Consider the following 18,549-nt stretch of genomic DNA (forward strand, 5'->3'; position numbering starts at 1 on the left):
AATCCCCGAGGCGGTTTCACGGAAGGGGAAGTGACGCCATCACGCCGAGCAGGTGTGGGCCGGGCAGCGGAAGCCGGCGGCCACCATCTTTGTTGGGGCCCGATGCCGGCGGAGAAGATGGCGCTGGACGGGCCCGAGCAGGTACGGACGGGCCGGGACCGGGCTAGGACGCGGCTGGGGATGAACCGACAGGGCTTCGGAAGGGACTTGGGGCGGTCCATGCTGCCCCGGGCTCCGCTGCGGCCGAGGCTGCTCGGGGCCTGGCAGTGCCGTGACTTGGCGGGACGTGGGGGGCGGGACGGGATCGGGATTGGAAGCAGGGGGCTCGCAGGGAACGGGAGCTGGGGCTGCTGTGGGCACCGCTGGGAGCACGGGACATGGAGGACACAGGACTCGGCTTGGGGATGTGAGGGGAATGAGGGGAGGGAAAGGGACACTCGGGACCCGGACGGGAGTGGGAATTGGAGACTGGGAACAGAGCATGGGAGGAGGGAAAAGAGGAGCCAGGACACGGCCCAGCGGTGGTGATGGGGGAGTCGGGGCCCTGCAGGGCAGCCCCGAGTCGGCGGGGGTGTGGGAATGTCGGAGGCCGCTGAACTCTGTTGTCCCAGATGGAGATGGACGACGGGAAGGGCGGCTCGGGGCTCCGGCAGTATTACCTGTCCAAGATCGAGGAGCTGCAGGTGAACACAGCACCAGGGCACACCGCGACAGTGTCACTGTGCCTCTAGCCAGGATGGTGTGCCCAGGGGGTGGGGGCAGGCAGGATCGTCCCTGAGGGATCTGGGGACTCGAGATGGGGCTGTACTGTGAACTGGGGATGCTGCTGCCCCTGGCTGAGGTCCTGTCCCTGTTCCCAGCTGCCGAAGGGCAGGGTTAGGTGGGATATTGAGATAGAATTGTTCCCTGTTAGGGCTGGGTGGCCCTGTCACAAGGTGCCCAGAGCAGCAGTGGCTGCCCGGGATCCCTGGCAGTGTCCAAGGCCAGGCTGGGTGGGGCTTGGAGCAGCCTGGGATAATGGAAGGTGTCGCTGCCCATGGCAAGGAGTGGAATTAGATGAGCTCTAACATCTTTTCCAATGCAAAGCCTGTCATGATTTTTTGCTGCGTATGGGCGATCCCAAAACCACTCAGCAAAGCCTTTCCCCTTCAGCTCATTGTGAACGAGAAGAGCCAGAACCTGCGGCGGCTGCAGGCACAGAGGAACGAGCTCAATGCCAAGGGTAGGGCCTGGAGCCTCCTCCTGCTCACCTGGGGCTTGGGCTGGGGGCTCTGGGCTGGGCTTGGGGGGCTGCAGCCCCTGGGGCTGGTGCTGAGCCTTCCCTGTCCCTGTGCTAGTGCGGCTGCTGAGGGAGGAGCTGCAGCTGCTGCAGGAGCAGGGATCCTACGTGGGAGAGGTGGTGAGAGCCATGGACAAGAAGAAGGTGCTGGTCAAGGTATGAGGCTGAGCTGCCCCAGGGTGACAGGGCTGGGGGACTACCCTGTGTCCCCACAGGGGATGGGACAACTCAGGGACGTGGGGTGGGAACTCCTTGTCCTGAGTTCATTGGGATGGCTTTGCTGGGCCTGGGGTGTCCTGTGGGGTTGGAGCTCTTGGCTCCTGCTCCTCCCAGGCCATGTGGCTGTCCCTCAGCAGGGAATTTCCAGGGAAACAACTGCCAGGGGTATTTGCTCCTTTCTAGGTGCACCCAGAGGGGAAGTTTGTGGTGGATGTGGACAAGAACATTGACATCAATGATGTGAGTGGCCCGGGGCTGTGGGGGGTCCCCAGGGCTGGCAGGGACACCCATACCCCCGTGCTGTCCCTCAGGTGACCCCCAACTGCCGCGTGGCCCTGCGCAACGACAGCTACACTCTGCACAAGATCCTGCCCAACAAGGTGGACCCACTTGTGTCCCTCATGATGGTGGAGAAGGTCCCAGACTCCACCTATGAGATGATTGGGGGCCTGGACAAACAGATCAAGGAGATCAAGGAAGTCATCGAGCTGCCTGTGAAGCACCCGGAGCTCTTTGAGGCTCTGGGCATCGCCCAGCCCAAGGCAAGTGCTGCTCTGGGGGAGTCCCTGGGCTGGCCCCTGTCCCCAGGCAGGCTCTGAGGTGCTGTGTGGCCATTCCAGGGGGTGCTGCTCTATGGCCCTCCTGGCACAGGGAAGACCCTGCTGGCTAGAGCCGTGGCCCATCACACCGACTGCACCTTCATCCGTGTGTCCGGCTCCGAGCTCGTGCAGAAATTCATTGGGGAAGGTAACGGGGGAGGGGCTGGCTCTGGGAGCCCTTGGGGCTGGTGGGCTCAGGGCCAGGCTGAGCCCTGTGCCCCCCAGGGGCTCGTATGGTGCGGGAGCTGTTTGTGATGGCCCGGGAACATGCGCCCTCCATCATCTTCATGGATGAGATTGACTCCATCGGCTCATCCCGCCTGGAGGGCGGCTCGGGCGGGGACAGCGAGGTGCAGCGCACAATGCTCGAGCTCCTCAACCAGCTCGACGGCTTCGAGGCCACCAAGAACATCAAGGTAGGGGGCCACCCCTCCCTGGGGCCCTGCCAGCCCCATGGTGCCCAGGGTGGTGACAGTTGTTGCCTGTGCAGGTGATCATGGCCACCAACAGGATCGACATCCTGGACTCAGCCCTGCTGCGCCCCGGTCGCATCGACAGGAAAATCGAGTTTCCCCCTCCCAATGAGGAGGTACCAGAGCCACCCCCAGCTGGCCCTGTCCCTGTCCCTGCTGTCCCTACCCTCTCCCTGGGAGCCATTCCTGGGCTTCAACCCTCCCTGTGCCCCTACCCCAGGCCCGCCTGGACATCCTCAAGATCCACTCCCGGAAGATGAATCTGACCCGGGGCATCAACCTGCGGAAAATCGCGGAGCTGATGCCGGGGGCCTCGGGGGCTGAGGTGAAGGTGAGCTGGGGACTCTGAGGATACTGGGGCTGGCATGGGGGGCACTGGCTGATGTTGCTCTCCTGTCCCCTCAGGGTGTGTGCACAGAAGCAGGGATGTATGCACTGAGGGAGAGGAGGGTGCACGTCACACAGGAGGACTTTGAGATGGCCGTGGCCAAGGTGGGTGCCAGGGGAAAGGTGACAGTGCCGGGTAATGGGGGCACAGAGTGTCCTGAGTGGTGTTTGCCTGGAGCACAAACGGGGATTGTCATCGCCTGAGTGACACGGGAGAGGCTGCTGGGGCACAGGGCATGGATGGACAGAGGCTGCTGAGCCCTGCTGTGCAGGGCTGAAACTTGGTCTTGGAGTGTTTTGGGGTAATTAACACCCGATTTGGGCACTTAATGTTGGACCCACCCCTGTCCCCTTCCCCCAGGTGATGCAGAAGGACAGTGAGAAGAACATGTCTATCAAGAAGCTGTGGAAGTAACGGTGAGGCCGGAGCTGCTCCCTCTGTACTGTCAATAAAGAGCTGCTGTGGTCAGGCCTGGGCACGGAGTTGGGGACAGGGTGGGGGCTGCAGGCCACTGCACACCCCCAGAGCTGCAGGACACAGCACACACCCCACAGAGCTGCTGCTAACTGCTTTTATTAGAAAAGATCCAAAATAGACAAAAACTGGTTACACAAGAGGCAGAGCAGGGACCCCTGAGCCCAACCCTGGGAATCTGTAAACGTCACCCCCACCTCAGGAGCCTGTAGGGGGGCAAAGGCACTTCAGTGGGGGTGGCAGTGGTGGCACTGTCCCCGTGGTCCCCTCCCTCCCCCAGTATCTCCAGTTCTTGGTGCCCCTGTGCCCCCACTGGCCACAGGTCCTGGGGCAGAGCTACCCCCTCTGCTGCCAAACCTCATCAAGACAAGTGGTTAATTACAGAATTATGTAAAACAGCGGGAGGAGGGGAAGGAATAAACTGATTGTCACAAACTGAACCCCAACCCTCGGTTCCGTATCCCCAGAGCAGCCCTGGGAGCCTCCCCGAGCCCCTGCAGAGCCCAGTGCAGGAAGAGGAACTCAATCAATATATTAATTAATTAATCAAATACAAACCCACTGTACAAAACGCTGCCTTTTTTTTTTTTCCGTGGTTTTTTTTTTATATAAAACCTGTTCACAAAAATAGTGCAAAACGTCGGGGCCGGGGGGAGCTGGCGTTTGGAATGACGAACTTTGGTTAAAGAGGGGCAGGGCGGGGCCTGCTGGGCTCGGGCTGGGGCTGGCAGCTCCTCCCCCTGGGCACGGGCAGCGCTTCCCGGCTCCCGGAGGATTTTTGGAAGCGGGAGGGGAGCGGGAAACCCGCGGGGGCTGCGCGGGGAGAGGCGCGATGCAAAGCGGAGGAAGCGCTGCGGGGGCTTGGGGGGAGCGGGGACCCCGCTGTGCTCGGCTCGGGGAGCCCGGGGGAGCCCCGGGGGGCGGGGGGGCTCCCATCCCTCCAGGCACATCGGGTTTGTGCAAGTGCTGTGGCTTCCAGTCGGTACCGTCCGGCTCGGGCAGCGGGGCAGGAGCGGCCCCGCCCGCCTTAAGTGAGGCGGATCCCGAGCACTTGTTCCAGTTCCTGCCGGCGCTGCTGGACCTGGGGACACCATGGCGGTCAGGGAGAGACAGGGGACACTGCCAGTGCCCCAGGGATCTGTCACTGCCATCCCAAGCCCGTACCCACCCCGAGCTCACCTTGGCAAAGATGTGTCTGCCCACGGCCTCCTGCGCCCAGGGCTGTTGGTAGAACTCTGCCCGCCGCTCCTCCTCGGGGTTCCCGATCACATCCGTGATGATCTGACCCGAACGGGATGGGCACCAGCAGTGAGCCCCACGAGGGATCCACACCTTCCCTGAGATGGACCTAGGCCCCTCCCAGCCCCTCACTCTGACCAGCTTCAAAATTGTGGAATTGTTAAGGTTGGAAAAGACCTTCAACCCTTACCCCAACACCAGTGTTCACCACTGCCCTAAGTCCCCAAGGGCCACATCCATGGCTGTGACCCCCTCCAAGGATGGGGCTCCACCACTGCCCTGGGCAGCTGTGCCAGTTCTGGACAACCCCTTCCATGAAGAAATTTTTCTCAATATCCAACCTAAACCTCCATAGTAATTGTTCCACTTTACCTTGAGGTCCCTCCTCTGGGATTTGATCCATTCCTGGATGAAATCCTGGGGGTTGTTGCTGAAGCTCAGCATGAAATCTCTCTGTGTCTTCAGCTGGTTAATGGACTCAATGGTCTCGTGGATCTGGGGAGGTGATGGGAGTCAGAGGAACTGTGTTACCCCCCCAGGACACGGTTGTCCCCTGGCAGTGTCCCCTCCCACCTTGGCATCCAGGGAGGCGATTTCCTGCTGGTTGGTGGTGGAGGCCAGGAAATTGCTCATCTGGGCTTTGAGGGGATCATCCACCTCCACATCGATGTCGTAGCAGGCTGTCTTCTTCTGGTCATTGGGGTCCACACTGGGGGAATGGGGTTGGGGAGACCGGCTGAGCCCCACGTGGCTAGGGAGTGGATGGACCCCCAGCAACACCAGTGCCCCAAGAACCCTCAAATATGATGGGTTTTCCTCTCCCAGGTGACTTGTGCTGGTTCTTCAGGCCGGACACCTCAAAGCCTCCCAAGCCCTCAGGCCTGGGGACACTGCCCACCCCACTGCCCACCCCACTGAGAGCTCCCCACCAGTCATGGGGACATTGGACCAGTCCCCACCCCATAAAACCCCCCAGGGACACACCCACTCCCCACCCTACAGAGCCCCCCAGTCTCGGGGACACTGCCCAGCCTGCTGCCCACCCTACAGAGCCCCCCAGCCCTGGGGACACTGCCCACCCAGTGCCCAGCCCACAGAGCCCCTCAGGGGCTGTGCCCATACTGTGCCCCCACCTGATGGTGTGGTTGATGATGATGGGGTCTGGGTGCTGCAGCAGCCCTGCCAGCTTCATGGGGATCTCAGAGAAGCGCATGCGGACGCAGTTGAAGATCTGGGGGGCAAGCAGAGCCTTTGGCACCCATGCCAGGGTCTCCCCTCACCTGTGCAGCCAGGTGGGGATCCCCAAGCTGGTGGTACAAGCCAGAGCTCAGGGAAGGGGCACAACCAGAGCCTGGAGGGGCTGTGGAGGGTGGGGAGAGGCTTTTCCCAGCTGAATGAGGTGGGAATGTGCAGGTACCTGGCGGAAGTAGCGGTTGCAGTTGATGAACTCCTTCTCATGGCTGTCCTGCAGTTTGTTGTGTTTGATGTAGAGCCACAGGGCCTGCATGATGCTGGCCCTGGTCTGGGTGTGCACCCCCAGCAGCCGGGCCAGCCGTGGGTCCAGCTTGTACTGGGGGGGCTGTGGGGACAGCCGGGGTCAGCCGTGATGGAAAAACCCTCCCAGAACAAAGCCCAACTCTGACCCATCCCCATCCTGTACACTGCATGCCCAGCTGCTCCTGGGACAGCTGAAGGGATGGGGACTCCACCACTCTCTGGGCAGCCTGGCCCAGTTTTTAACTCCCTTTCCATGAAGAAATTCCTCCTGCTGCCCAAAGAAGAGGCACTCGGGAGTGCCCACAGCCCCCTGTGTCACTCCAGCTTCATGTCCAGAGCTCCCTGTGCACCTTTTGATCCCTGCATCCCCCAAACCCTCATCTAAGGCCCTGTCCCAGTTTATAATTCCCTTTTCATGAAGAAATCCCTTCTGCTGCTCAGAGAAGGGGGGGGTCAGTCTGGCCCTTGGGAGTTCCCCACAGCCCCTGTGTCACTGCAGGTCCATGCTCAGAGTTCCCCATGCTCCTTTCAATCCCTGCATCCCTAAACCCTCATCCAAAGCCCTTGTCCCAGCCCATCCCCACCCCTGGCTACCCACCAGGTGGCCCCAGGCTGTACCTGGTGGTCCAGCATGAGCAGCAGGGTGCACTTCACATTGACATCCCCGGGACGCTTCACCTGGAAGCCGTCAGTCTCCTGGGTCGTGGGCATCCGGTGCCACTGCAAGGGACAACGGGGACACTGCTCATGCCAAGGCCATGGAAGCCACCTGCCAGCAGGGTCTGTGTCTGCAGAGCTGGGCTGGGGCTCTGGGCAGGCTCTGGCACAGTCACACAGCCTGGGGCACCCCCTGGGGCAGCTCCTGATCCCAGCTCAGAGCTTTCCCAGTCCATCCCATCCTGGGATGTGCTCCAGCACTGGGAGGGACTGGGGCAGTTCCAGCCCTGAGTGCTTGGGGTCCAGGGCTCCCACAGCTTCTGGATCAATCCTTCAGGGAATGTGCATCAGAACTGCTCCCAACCTCCTGGAAGGGGATTCAGCAGCTCCACAGAATCTCCCAGGGCAAAAGCATGAGCTGGGTGCAGAGAGAGCTCTAGGCAAGAGTACCCAAAAAAGATCTGATCCCTCTCCCAGGCACAGCATAAACCCCTCAAGGGCCCTGCAGCTCAGGGTCAGGGAGGAGGGCAAATCCTTCTTCCCACATGAGCACCCACGTGGGGACAATCTGTGCCAGGACAGGGGGAAGCTGCCCCTGGAGCCACCCCTGCCCCCACACACCACAGCACAGCTTGGGCTCAGGGCCTGGGCTGAGGGGTCAGAGCTCAGCCCCGCCAGGGAACAAAATGTATCCCCAAACTTGAGCTGGAAAAGCAGGAGAGCAGGGTCCCCATGAAGAACCTGGCACTGCCCCCAGCCTCAAAACCTGCTCAGGCCCCTCTCCCAGCAGGACAGGCCTTGGGTTGGGAGCTGAGCATCCAGAGGGGGAGCAGCAGGGCCACACCTCATTTCCCAGTGGGATCCCTTCCCATCGGGATCCTTTCCCATCTCACCTCCACCAGGTGATTGTCTGGTCCGTAGAGCTCCTTGTCCAGCTCGATCACGAGGCTCTTAAAGAAGGAAGAGAACTTCCTCTTCTGCTTGCTGGGCTGCAGACAGAGCAGCAGAGATTCCTGATCCCAAATCCAGCAGAGCTCTCAGCACAGCACCAGTGCTCCCAGCACATCCTCATGGACCAGTGCTCCTCCTCCCACCATCACTCCTTCCTTCCTGGATCCTTATGGACCAGTGCTCCCACCACCTCCTCATCTATCTTGGATTGTTATGGACCAGTGTTCCTCCTCCCACCATCATTTATCCCTCCTGAGTCCTCATGGACCACCAGAGCTCTTCCCACCATCACTCCTTCCCTCCTGGATGATCCTATGGACCAGCCCCTCCCACCACCACCACTCCATCCCTCCTGGATCCTGACAGACCAGCTCCTCCTCCCTCCCTCCTTCCTCCTGGATGCTCCTGACAGACCAGAGTTCCTCCCTCCATCCCTGCTGGATCCTCACATCCTCCAGCAGTTTCCCCTCCACACGGAGCTCCCAGGAGGCCACACGCTCCCCTCCCTCTCCTTCCTCCTTGGCCGGGGTGAAGGTGTTGGAGATGTAAATCCTGAGCTTCCGCTTTTGCTGTGGAATGGGAACAGAGAGAGGGATGGACAGAGTGAGAGAGGACTGCAGCACCCATCTCCATGGCAGGATGGGAGGAAATGGCCTCAGGGGAAGTTTAGATTGGATATTAGAGAAAATTTATCCATGGAAAGGGTTGTAAAACACTGGAATGGGCTGCCCTGGGCAGAGGTGGAATCCCCCAGCCCTGGAAGAAACGTGTGGATATTCCACCTGGGGTCATGGCTCAGGGTGATGGCTGCACTTGATGACCTTAGAGAATTTTTCCAACCTTATGGATCCCATGATTCCATGATTTCCATCCCCCCTCCCAGCCCCCCACTCACTGTCAGGGGTTTCTTGATGGCCTCCTGGATCTCCATCCTCTTCCGAGCAATGGTTTGGTCCAGCTTGCGCTCGAAGGCCAGGAGGTCCATGTAGGCCTGGGACTCTGGGACCAGCTCCCGGATCTGACACAGGAATGGTCAATGCTGGTGTGCTGGGATGGCCTGCATTTCCCCACAGCCCCAGGAGCCTGGGAGATGCCAGGTGACAAGTCCAGCACCCAGTTCTTATGTTAAACCCAGCCTGGAGCCCTGCAAAGGGCCAGGTTTGGTCTGCCCAAACCAGTCTGGAGCCTGTCACTGTTCCCAGCATGGAATGGAACCCTGGAATCTCATGAGGGACCTCCTGAGATCTCCACTGTACCCCATTCCTGCTCCTTGCTTGTTCAGGATCCAGCCCCACCCCAACCCTCTCCTGCCATGCCAGAGGGAGAGACAGAAACATTCCAGGTGGTTTGGGATTGAACAGAAACTCCCAGTGGGCAGGAGGGAACTCAGGGAGATCCTCCCTTTGTGGGAACCCCCCACCCCCAGCAGCAGCCCAGCTCTGTCCCCTGGGCTGAGGTGACACTCACCCTCTGTGGCAACACCTTATCAGCCATCTTCCTTCTCTTCACCCTGGGAAACAGGGAAACATTACAGCTCCCACAGGACATCCCACTGCAGGGAAGGATATTGGAAAAGGTTCTTCCCCCAGAGGGTGCTGGGCACTGCATTCCCCAGGGAATGGTCCTGGCCCAAGGCTGCCAGAGCTCCAGGAGCCATTGGACAATGCTCCCAGGGTGGGATTGTTGGGGGTGTCTGTGCAGGGCCAGGGGCTGGACTGAGGGTCTATTCCCACTCAGGATATTCCTGGGGGGAAGGTGTTGGATGTTGGAGCCTGACACCAGGGAAGAGAATCCATGAAAGCCTGGAGCAAGCAGAGCTGATAACAAGGTAAAGCCAGGGTTGCAGGACAGAATTCTCAAATTTCCCCTCTGAAAGCAGTCATCCCATTCTTTCAGTGCTCCAAACCAAAGCCACTGCCAGAACTCCCTTAAACCCAGCTCAAACCAAACCCTGCTGTGGAGGGGCTGGAATCCTGGGAAAATCCAGCTCAGCAGGATTCAATCCTGCCCACTGGAGATTCCCATCACCCCAAGCCCATCCCAGTGCCCAGGGAGCTCCTGCTGAGCCTGGGCACAATGGGAATGCTCTCCTCCTGTTTTCCTGCACAGGGCAGAGTCCAGCAGCACAGGGAATTCCCATTTCTCCAGCTGCACATGGAGCAGCAGGATCACACAGGAGGGGTCTGGGGGACACTGAATGGTCCAGGAGAACGCTCAAGGAGAGGTCAGAGCCCTGCTTTGGAGCAATTCCTCCCCATGCAAGCCCTCCTGCCCGCAGGTCTGGACACCCCAGAGCAGCTGGCAGCTCCTAATCCCTTGATCCACTGGCTGGGAGCAGGGAATGCCCAGCCAGCTGAGCCTGGCTGATCCCCAATCCCCTGGATGGCTCTGAGGTTGCTGTGGGTGCCAGGCTGCTCCCTGTCCCCAGTCCTGGATGGCTCTGATGTCCCTGTGGGTGCCAGGCTGCTCCCTGTCCCCAGTCCTGGATGGCTCTGAGGTCCCTGTGGGTGCCAGGCTGCTCCCTGTCCCCAGTCCTGGATGGCTCTGATGTCCCTGTGGGTGCCAGGCTGCTCCCTGTCCCCAGTCCCCAGCTCACTTCTGCTGTGCAGTGCTGGGATGCCCCAGGAGGAATCAGGGAGCCAATGGAGCTGCCAGGGAAGGGAATGAGACCTGAGAATCCCTGAGCACCAAGGGATCCTGCCTGGAGATTGTAGGAACCACAATTCCCCACAGAGAGGGATCAGCAGGGCTGTGAACGAGTGAGGAGCTGCTGGCAGAGCCCAAACAAAGAGTCCTGCTCTGACTGCAGCTCCAGGCAACATCCCTAAAATCTGCCAGCACCATCCCACACTTCCAGCCACATCTGTGCCTGCCAGAGCTACCAGGGATCCCTGGGAGGACAAGGAAGATCCCCAGGAGCTGCTGCTGGGCAGCCACGAGGCTCTTTAGGTGCTGGTGTGGAGATCAGAGCGAGGGGAAGCTGCAAACTGAGGAACCTCTGCCCCCATCCCAAAACATCCCATTTCTGAGCTCAGGCAGGTGCCAGGCTGGAGGAAAGCCCTGGTCCCCCCACCTGTGCAGCAGGACAGGAGCTGTGGCACTTGAGACACACTTGATTGGGGACCTGGAGAGGCTTTGGAGTTTTAAAGAGAGTCAAACACTGACTGTACACAGCCCTGGGATCCCTGTCCTGAGGGGATTTATATCCATGTTTTTACAGCTCTGTATCTGCAGTGACATCTCACTGATATCTACATTTATATCAGATATTATTTATAGTTATAAATAGGTATTTCCAAAACATGGCTCTCCCATGTTCTGGAGAAGTTTCCCAGCAGAAGATCCTGTTTGGACTGAATTGCTGTGCCTGGTTTGAACAAAGCAGCTCCTGGCTCAGTTCAGATGGAAAACATGAGGTGAAACACAACCTGGATTCACTGAGCAGCAGGGATGCAGCTTCCTGACAGCATGGAGTAGCGTGGCAGTCCTGGGAATATTCAAGGAGCTTGGAGCACCCTGGGATTGTGAAAGGTGTCCTGGAGTGGGACTGGATGGGCTTTGAGGTCCTTCCACCCCACCCATCCCGTGATTTTAGGAAGTGCAGCCGGGACCCAGCAGGACCCCCCTCCTCCCACGGGAATCCCTCCTGGATGGGACATCCCAGCCCTTACCCTCTCCTAGGGGTGGCCATGGGTGGCTGTGCCTGGGGGGTCAGCAGGCGCTTCCTGAAGGGATCCATCATGGCCTGGGGCAGGCCGGGCCTCAGCGGGGTCGCTGCTCCGTACGGGGGAGCTCCCGGGGGTCCCACCTGCAGCCCTGCCATGGGCATCCTGCCCCCGGGGGGCATCCCAGGGCGCTGCTGGAAACAGGGACACGGGGGTTACACAGCACCCTGGCCATGGTGCCACCACCCCCAATGCCACCACCCTCGGTGCCACCACCCTCAATGCGACCTCTTCCTGGGGCTGCATCCCAGGCCAGGGCAGGGAGCAGAGAATGACAGCAGGAGCTGCAGCAGCAGGAAATTCTGAGGAAGCAGGAACAGGAGGAGAAGCCATGGAGTGCAGGGAAGCCTGGCCTGGCAGCTGTGGAGCCAAAGCCAGGCTAGTGGCCCTGTGCCACCATCCCATAGCTGCAGCAGCACGAGGACACTGCCAGCAGTGTCCCCACCCCGGGGACCTCGTTGGTTCCACTCTGGAAAGCAGCACAGGAGCGGGGAGCAGGGCAATCCCACTTCCTCCCACAGGCAGGAAGGAAGTGAGGGATGGAGGAAGCAGGAGCTCCCCTGTCAGCAGCCAGCTCCCGTCCTTGGGAGCCACAACACAACCCCGAGGGGTGCCAGCCCTGGCAGCCTCTCTGCACCCTCAGAGCACTGATTTGGCAGCACCCACTGGTGCCTCGGGTGCCATCAGGGTGTCCCTCTGGGGACAATCAATCGGTCCCAGCCTCCCGGGACCCACTACCCTCCTGCTCCTCCCTGCTCCACCTTGGGCTGATGCAGCAGCTTCCCAGTATCCTTTGATCCTCAGCTCCCCCTGCCAAGGTGGGAGGCTGGGAGAGCCACCGAGCCAGCAGAACAACATTTCTGCCCTGCCCCAGGCTCCTGACGTGCCAGGACATCCCAGGACAGGGAGCCAAGGAAACTCCTCATTCCCTGCACACAGGGAGCAAGCCCTGGATGCAAGAGGGAGGTGTAGCTGGCCTGCCGCAGCTCAGAGCTGTAACATGGGTTGGTTTGATGGAGCTGCAACCTAAAAAGCCCTAAAAACCACCCCTAGCTCCATGAAAAGCTGATAAACAGAAACTCAAGAGTTTGAGCTGCTGCTGCTGCCTCTGCCAGGGACAGATCCCAAGAGGAGAAGTGTGTTCCAGGCAGGATCAGGGCAGCAGCAGGGCCCCAGGATTAGCGCTGCACGTGGAAGCTCAAACCCCCCCAGGCCCAGGCTGAGCCCGTTACACAACACACACAACCACACAGGCTCCAGAGCCTTTGAAGCAGCAACCCCAGAGCCGGGCTCTGACCCGCCCTTCCCCAGGGCAGGAGGCTCCTTTTTCCTCCTCCCAGCTCCCAGATGTTCTCGTCCTGCTCAGCCCCATTTGCACAACTCCTCGTGACTCTGGCAGCAGCTCCGAGGGCGAGCAGGGCCAGCAGCACCTTTTTGTGCCAAAACCACAAGGCCAGGACCCAGTTTCTTTGGGTTTATCAAGAAATCCGTTGTGGCAGGCCTGGGCAGGCCCACACCCTGTGTAACACAACAAACCACAGTAAATGTTGTTCTGCAGTTCAGCTGAGCAGGGCTGGGGAATCCCTGTGGGATTCAAACCTGTGCTGACATCTGCCAGGGCTTTTGGAGAGCAGAGAAACCCCCAGAAGGACCTGGGAAACTTAATTTGAAATTTCTGGGCCCCCAGAGCAGCTCAGTGCAGACCTCAGGCTGGAAGCAGAGCCTGCACTCCCTGCAGCCACCAGGAGCAGGAAATGGCTCCCAGGGAAACCCTGCCCCGGGTGTTTTTCAGAGTCTGGAAGGCCAGAGAGGTTCCAGAGCTACAGAGGCATTCCCTGCCCTGGGAATGCTGTCAGGAGTTTGCTTGGAGCTGACCCAGCCATGCCCAGCTCCTGCCCTTTGGCCAGGGCACCCCTGAGGTCTCTCCTCCGTCTCTCTGCCACTCCACAGAGCACATTTCAGAGCCATCCCTGAAGTGAGACATTTGGAGGCTCAGAGAATCTTTGACAGCTCCACGTCCTTGGGCAAAGTCTCTTGTGTGTCCAGCTGCTCTTTCCAGGGCTCCATTGAGACAATTCCACCGGCAGGGAGAGGTTCAGCACAAGAATACACGGATTTGTCACTTCACCATCACCTCCCAAACCATCTGAGAGCCATCAGCCACAGCTCAGCTGCCTGGGGAGTGACTTTCAGCCCACCAAGGATGCACACTGGATTGCCTGGGTGAACAATTAGGGGAGGGCAGAACCCTCCACATGGATTCTTCCTCTCAGTTTACTCTCAGGATTTTCAAATTTGCAACAGAGAAGCCTCTTGGCACAACCAATCACCAGTGCCTGGGGCAGACCTGCTCCCAAAGGCTCCCAAACCCTTGTCACACAAGCCCAGCCTAAACCTCCAGCCAAGCCAGGAAGCAGCACCACAGCCCCAGGGTGAAGCCTGTCTCCAGCACCTTTTGGAAAGCCTGGAAATCCCAGAAAGCAGCGGGTTTAAACTCTGGAAATTTGATTAAACCAGCTCCAAGCAGGAGCTCATTCCTGCCCAGCACCCCCTGTCCCTTTGCCACTGCCGGGCCCGCCCTGTCCCCTCCCCTCAGAGGGGCAGACAAAGGGCAAACCCTGCAAGCTCAGCGCGAGGAACAGCCTGGATCCCATCCAGCCCTCCCTGGAGCCTCTGGAAACAGAACAGCACACAGCTCGTGTCTGCTCCCTGCCAGGGACAGGGCAGCTCGGGGTTCAGCCCAGGTCACTGCACAGCCCTGGGGCAGCTCCACGGAATCAGCCCCGGCTGAATCCAACGGGAGGCTGGAAGGATTCCTGAGGGATGTTTGCTGGCATGGCAGGAGCTTCTGAGCCTGCCAAAAGCCTCTTCTTGAGGAAGGGCAGCCCAGAAATCAGGGGCTGGTAGCAGAAAGGAGAAGCAATAAATCCCAGGATGGATCAGCAGGAAGAAGCTGGGCTGGAGACAGAACTTGAGGCAAAGCTGGAATTCTGCAAACAGCTCCAGGGCCTCTTCATGTCCCTCCCAGAATCCTGGTTCTTCCCTGCACCTCCCCAGCCAGAGAAGGCTCCTGTCCACACCTGTCCCGTCCTGCTCCAGGATGCAGCTCTGCACACTGACAGGGAGTCAGGGAGCCAGAGCCCACATCCATCCTCGCCCAGGGCTCTGGAGCAGAGCCTGGCCCAGCACCAAGAGCTCTTCCTGCAATATCCTCCCCTCGTGCCCAGGCAGCAGCAGTTCCCACTGGGATACAGAAACAGTCCCTGTTCAAACAGGATTCCAGTTCCACAGTGGGTTGGGCTCCAGAAGAGCCCCGCTGCCCAGGGCAGCAGAGTGGACTGGGATCAGATGAGCCCCCTGCACACTCCAAAAGGGTGATTTTCCCCTTTGTTCCTCCTTATCTGTGAGCAAATCCCTCTTGGGAGGGTGCCAGGGAGAGCCTGGGCTGGTGCTGGCACAGACCTTCAGCTGGGAAGTGCTGCTGGGATGGAGATGCTGCTGCTGCAGCTCCCTTCAAGCCCCCAAATTCCCCCACACTTGGAAAACTTCTGTCTTTGAAACAGGAGGAGCTCCAGGAGCCAGATCTCAGCTGTAAAGCCGACATGAGGAAGTGGTAAATCAAAGGGAGAATGGCACAGCACAGGCACAGCCCCCAGCAGATCCAGGACACATCCTGGAATGTCTCCAGCAGCAGCAGAAGAGCTGTCTGAGCTGGACAAACCTGCCTGTCCACAGCCCTGCAGCTGGAGCCATGGATGTTCCAGGACACAGAAAAGAGAGGTCACAGCAATTCAGATCCCACAGGGGCAGGAACAGCTGCACGAACAAGGAACAAAGGTGCTCCTCCTGGGAGCTGCAGGAGGCTCTGAGGAAGAGCAGAGATGGGCCTGGCCCAAACCCTGCCCGTGCTGCTCCTGCAGGGCCAAACTTTCCGGGGACAGCCCCGAGGGCTCCCGAGAAGGCTCTGTGGAAGCAGAGGGAGCAGCAGTCCCGGAGATGTTGTTGTTCCCCCCTTCCCTGTCACGTTTCCCAGGAGCAGCAGAGCGTGCCCGGGCTCTGCTCTGCCCTCCTCCCCCTGCTCCAAAGGACAGTGTCCATCTGCTTTGGATCAGCGCTGGAAGCAGCTCCAGGCTCCCGCTCTGATGAAACCTGCCTTGGAAAGCCTCTCCCTTGGGAAGGGTGGGGTTATCCAGCACAAGCAGCTTTCTGGAACAGCTCCAGCTCTGGCTGTTCTCCCCTGGCCCCCTCCAAACCAGTCCCAACCATGCCATGAGCAGAACACTGCTCTCCCTGCTCCCAAAGGGCTGGATTTCTCCTGCATTACACCCTCTCCAGCATGTCCAGGCCTCCCCAGTTTCACCTGGCACAACATCCCACACTTCTTCAGCTCCTCTGTCCTGCTGCCTCCACGGATTTCTCCATGAAGGACAACTATCCTTCCCACTGCCATGTGCCCAGGGACAGGATTACAGAGCTGCTGCAGGCTTGGGAGTTCTCAGGCTGCAGCAGCCTCCTGACCCTCCTGGCTCTGTCTTCCCAACATGTGCTTATAAAATCCATTTATTGGGGACCTAATTCTGCACCAGGGAAGCATTAGCTAGGGGTAACTGCAAGGCCAGAGTGCTGAACTCCAAGGTCTCATCCCACACGGATCCACACTGCTCCAGGCCATGGTGTTAATCCAAAAACTTGGGAAAAACTCTCCTAAACCTGAAACCAGCACCTGAAAAAACAGGAAGGCTCCTTCCTGCTGAACTTCCATGGAACCTGGCTGCTAGGACTCAGCCTGGGCATCCTGGCTGCTCCAGGGGCAGGGAGAGGGATCAGGGTGGGATCTGCCCACACCCCCCACCACACCTGATCTTCCTGCTCCTGGAAAAAGGCCTCTCCTTCCTGCTCCAGACATGGCACCGGCCCCTGGCTGCTCTGGAAACATCAGCTCCCACCAAAGGAGCCCCTTGGATTCCCTGCCTGGGCTGCCAGGAAATCCCCAGCAGGCACACAAGGATGTCCAAAGGATGAGCATATGTTTAATAATCCCGAGATTAGAGCCCCTAAGCCCTCGCTGGCCTGGCCAGGGCCTCTTCTGTCTCCTGGTGCCCATACAACGAAGCTCTTCCTAAAACGGGGACAGAACCAAGCCCTGGGGGCCTGGCAGGGATGGGAGGGGCTGTTTTCCTCAGCCTGGGAATTGCAAAACAAAGGGCAGACCCTCTGGATCCTCTCCTTTCCCAGGCTCAGGGAGAGACCACTCAATACCAGCTCGGGCCTGGATCCTGCTGTGCCAGGGGTGCCGGGGACATCGCCGTGGGGACACCGCCGTGGGGACATGGCCGTGGGGACATCGCCCCCTGCTCCCGACACCTGCTGCTGCCCCAGCCGTGGGGGAAGCAGCATCTGCCAGCCTGTTTACCCGGCTGGCTCCAGCTTCCCAGCTGGATTTTGCACCCTGCACATGGAAGGTCAGGCAGTGCCCCCGCCTCGAGTTACCAGCGGCTCACACTCAGCCAGCTCAGCTTCCAACACCATTTTCTGGCGTTTTGAAGGCTGCAGGAGGAAGTTGTTTCCTACTCCTGTGTGAAGGAGCCAGAATTTCCCTGAGCTTGCTTTATTTCCTGAGTTTTAAATCATGCAAATCAGGCACAGCTCTGGAGGAGGCAGTGGCAGCCCAGGAGAATGTGTTGCACAACTGGGCTCCTCCATTTCCAGCCAGCCTGGAAAACTGAGCTTTGCACCTAAAAACTCATTCCCAAAATAATCACCATGAGCTTGGAACTGAGAAGCCAGGTGTGCAAGGGGGAGCAGGAATGTGTGCCAGGATATTCTTCTTACTGCTGGAACAGCACAGAAACACGGAATGGTTTGGGTGGGAAGGGACCTTGAAGCCCACCCAGTGCCACCCTGCCATGGGCAGGCACACCTTGTACTGTCCCAGGCTGCTCCCAGCCCTGTCCAGCCTGGCCTTGGACACTTCCAGGGATCCAGGGGCAGCCACTGCTGCTCTGGGCACCCTGTGCCAGTGCCTCCCCACCCTCACAGGGAAGAATTCCTGCCCAATATCCCATCTATCTCTGCCCTGGGCAGTGAGAAGCCATTCGCCGTGCCCTGTCCCTCCGGCACTTGTGAACACAGTTCTTACTTCCTGAATTTACTTGTAAAAGATGCCAGGCTGAAAAAGAAGTGATTCCATGTGCTTTTTGAAGGCTGCTGGTTGTTTTGATTTCCCCAACATTACCGAGCGCCTGCTCTGCTCTTCCCCCACCAACCAAGCCGCCGTCCTTCCGGAGGACACACCGAGAATACTCCGAGGTTACACCGAGGCTACACCTGCACACCACGCGTTACCTCCGCCTCTGCCAAGGACACCAATGCGTTCCCGTGCCAGGGGAAGGGAAGGAAAGGAAGGGAGGGGAAAGGACGAGCAGGGACGGGAAGGGATAGCTGCGGATTCGGATGGGCTCATGGCCCCACGGCAGCGACCCCGGCCCGGCTCACCCGCTGCGGGAGGGGACGGGCCCGGCCGAACTTTTCCCGGGCTTTGAGGGTGAAAAGTGGGAGCAGGGGAAGAGGGAGATGTCCCGACTAAAAAGGGCAGCAGAACGGCCCCACCGGGGGTCCCGGGCCCGCTGCGGGCGATGCCGGCCGGGCCCGGCCGCGCTGCCCCAGGAAGGCCCCGCCGGCCCGCCAGGTTCCCCGGCGCTAGCCCGGGCCCCTGGGTGCCCCCCGCGCCCCTCCCGCAGCCCCGGGGCGCCTCACCTGGTACTGCGCGGCAGCCGGGCCCATGGCGCGGTAGCCCGGGGCGGCGGCGGGCGCGGGGCTGGGGCCGCGCAGCAGGGCGGTGCCGGGCCCCGGGGCCGGCGGGGCAGCCGCGGGGGGCAGCGGGCTGAGCGGGAAAGCGCCGCGCCCGGCCATGACGGGGCCGCAGCGGACGGGACGGGCCGAGGAAACACCGGCGGCGGCTCCGAGCGGCGGGGCCGGAACGGGAACGGATCCGCGCCCGCCGCCCCCGGACAGCGCCCCGCCCCCATGCACGGCCCCGCCCCGGGAT

The 18,549-nt window shown here is 60.1% G+C and overlaps 2 protein-coding genes across 6 annotated transcripts; one reads left to right on the forward strand and one right to left on the reverse strand.

The window, feature by feature from the left end:
* Window positions 1-33: 33 nt before the first annotated feature.
* Window positions 34-4,008, forward strand: PSMC5 (proteasome 26S subunit, ATPase 5). Of its 3 annotated transcripts, none has more exons than XM_033078926.1 (13): window positions 34-141; window positions 612-683; window positions 1,153-1,222; window positions 1,338-1,435; window positions 1,682-1,738; window positions 1,810-2,040; window positions 2,119-2,245; window positions 2,323-2,513; window positions 2,588-2,686; window positions 2,791-2,901; window positions 2,976-3,062; window positions 3,319-3,374; window positions 3,900-4,008. In XM_033078926.1, exons 1-12 carry the CDS (start codon window positions 103-105, stop codon window positions 3,370-3,372), a joined length of 1,236 nt encoding a protein of 411 aa, XP_032934817.1. In that variant the 5' UTR covers window positions 34-102; the 3' UTR covers window positions 3,373-3,374; window positions 3,900-4,008. The 3 variants fall into 3 exon arrangements, with proteins under 3 accessions (XP_032934817.1, XP_032934818.1, XP_032934816.1); XM_033078927.1 differs by having other exon boundaries at window positions 3,905-4,008; XM_033078925.2 differs by having other exon boundaries at window positions 3,319-4,008.
* Window positions 3,516-18,305, reverse strand: SMARCD2 (SWI/SNF related, matrix associated, actin dependent regulator of chromatin, subfamily d, member 2). Of its 3 annotated transcripts, none has more exons than XM_033078924.1 (13): window positions 18,258-18,305; window positions 11,448-11,635; window positions 9,244-9,286; window positions 8,672-8,794; window positions 8,226-8,345; window positions 7,719-7,814; window positions 6,787-6,888; window positions 6,089-6,250; window positions 5,805-5,902; window positions 5,245-5,380; window positions 5,044-5,166; window positions 4,612-4,713; window positions 3,516-4,513 (listed from the first exon to the last, which is right to left on the reverse strand). In XM_033078924.1, exons 1-13 carry the CDS (start codon window positions 18,282-18,284, stop codon window positions 4,460-4,462), a joined length of 1,374 nt encoding a protein of 457 aa, XP_032934815.1. In that variant the 5' UTR covers window positions 18,285-18,305; the 3' UTR covers window positions 3,516-4,459. The 3 variants fall into 3 exon arrangements, with proteins under 3 accessions (XP_032934815.1, XP_032934814.1, XP_032934813.1); XM_033078923.1 differs by having other exon boundaries at window positions 7,719-7,838; XM_033078922.1 differs by having other exon boundaries at window positions 11,448-11,632; window positions 18,258-18,302.
* Window positions 18,306-18,549: the final 244 nt, after the last annotated feature.

The sequence above is a fragment of the Catharus ustulatus genome, chromosome 23, assembly GCF_009819885.2.
Source record: "Catharus ustulatus isolate bCatUst1 chromosome 23, bCatUst1.pri.v2, whole genome shotgun sequence".
Classification (NCBI taxonomy): Eukaryota; Metazoa; Chordata; class Aves; order Passeriformes; family Turdidae; genus Catharus; species Catharus ustulatus.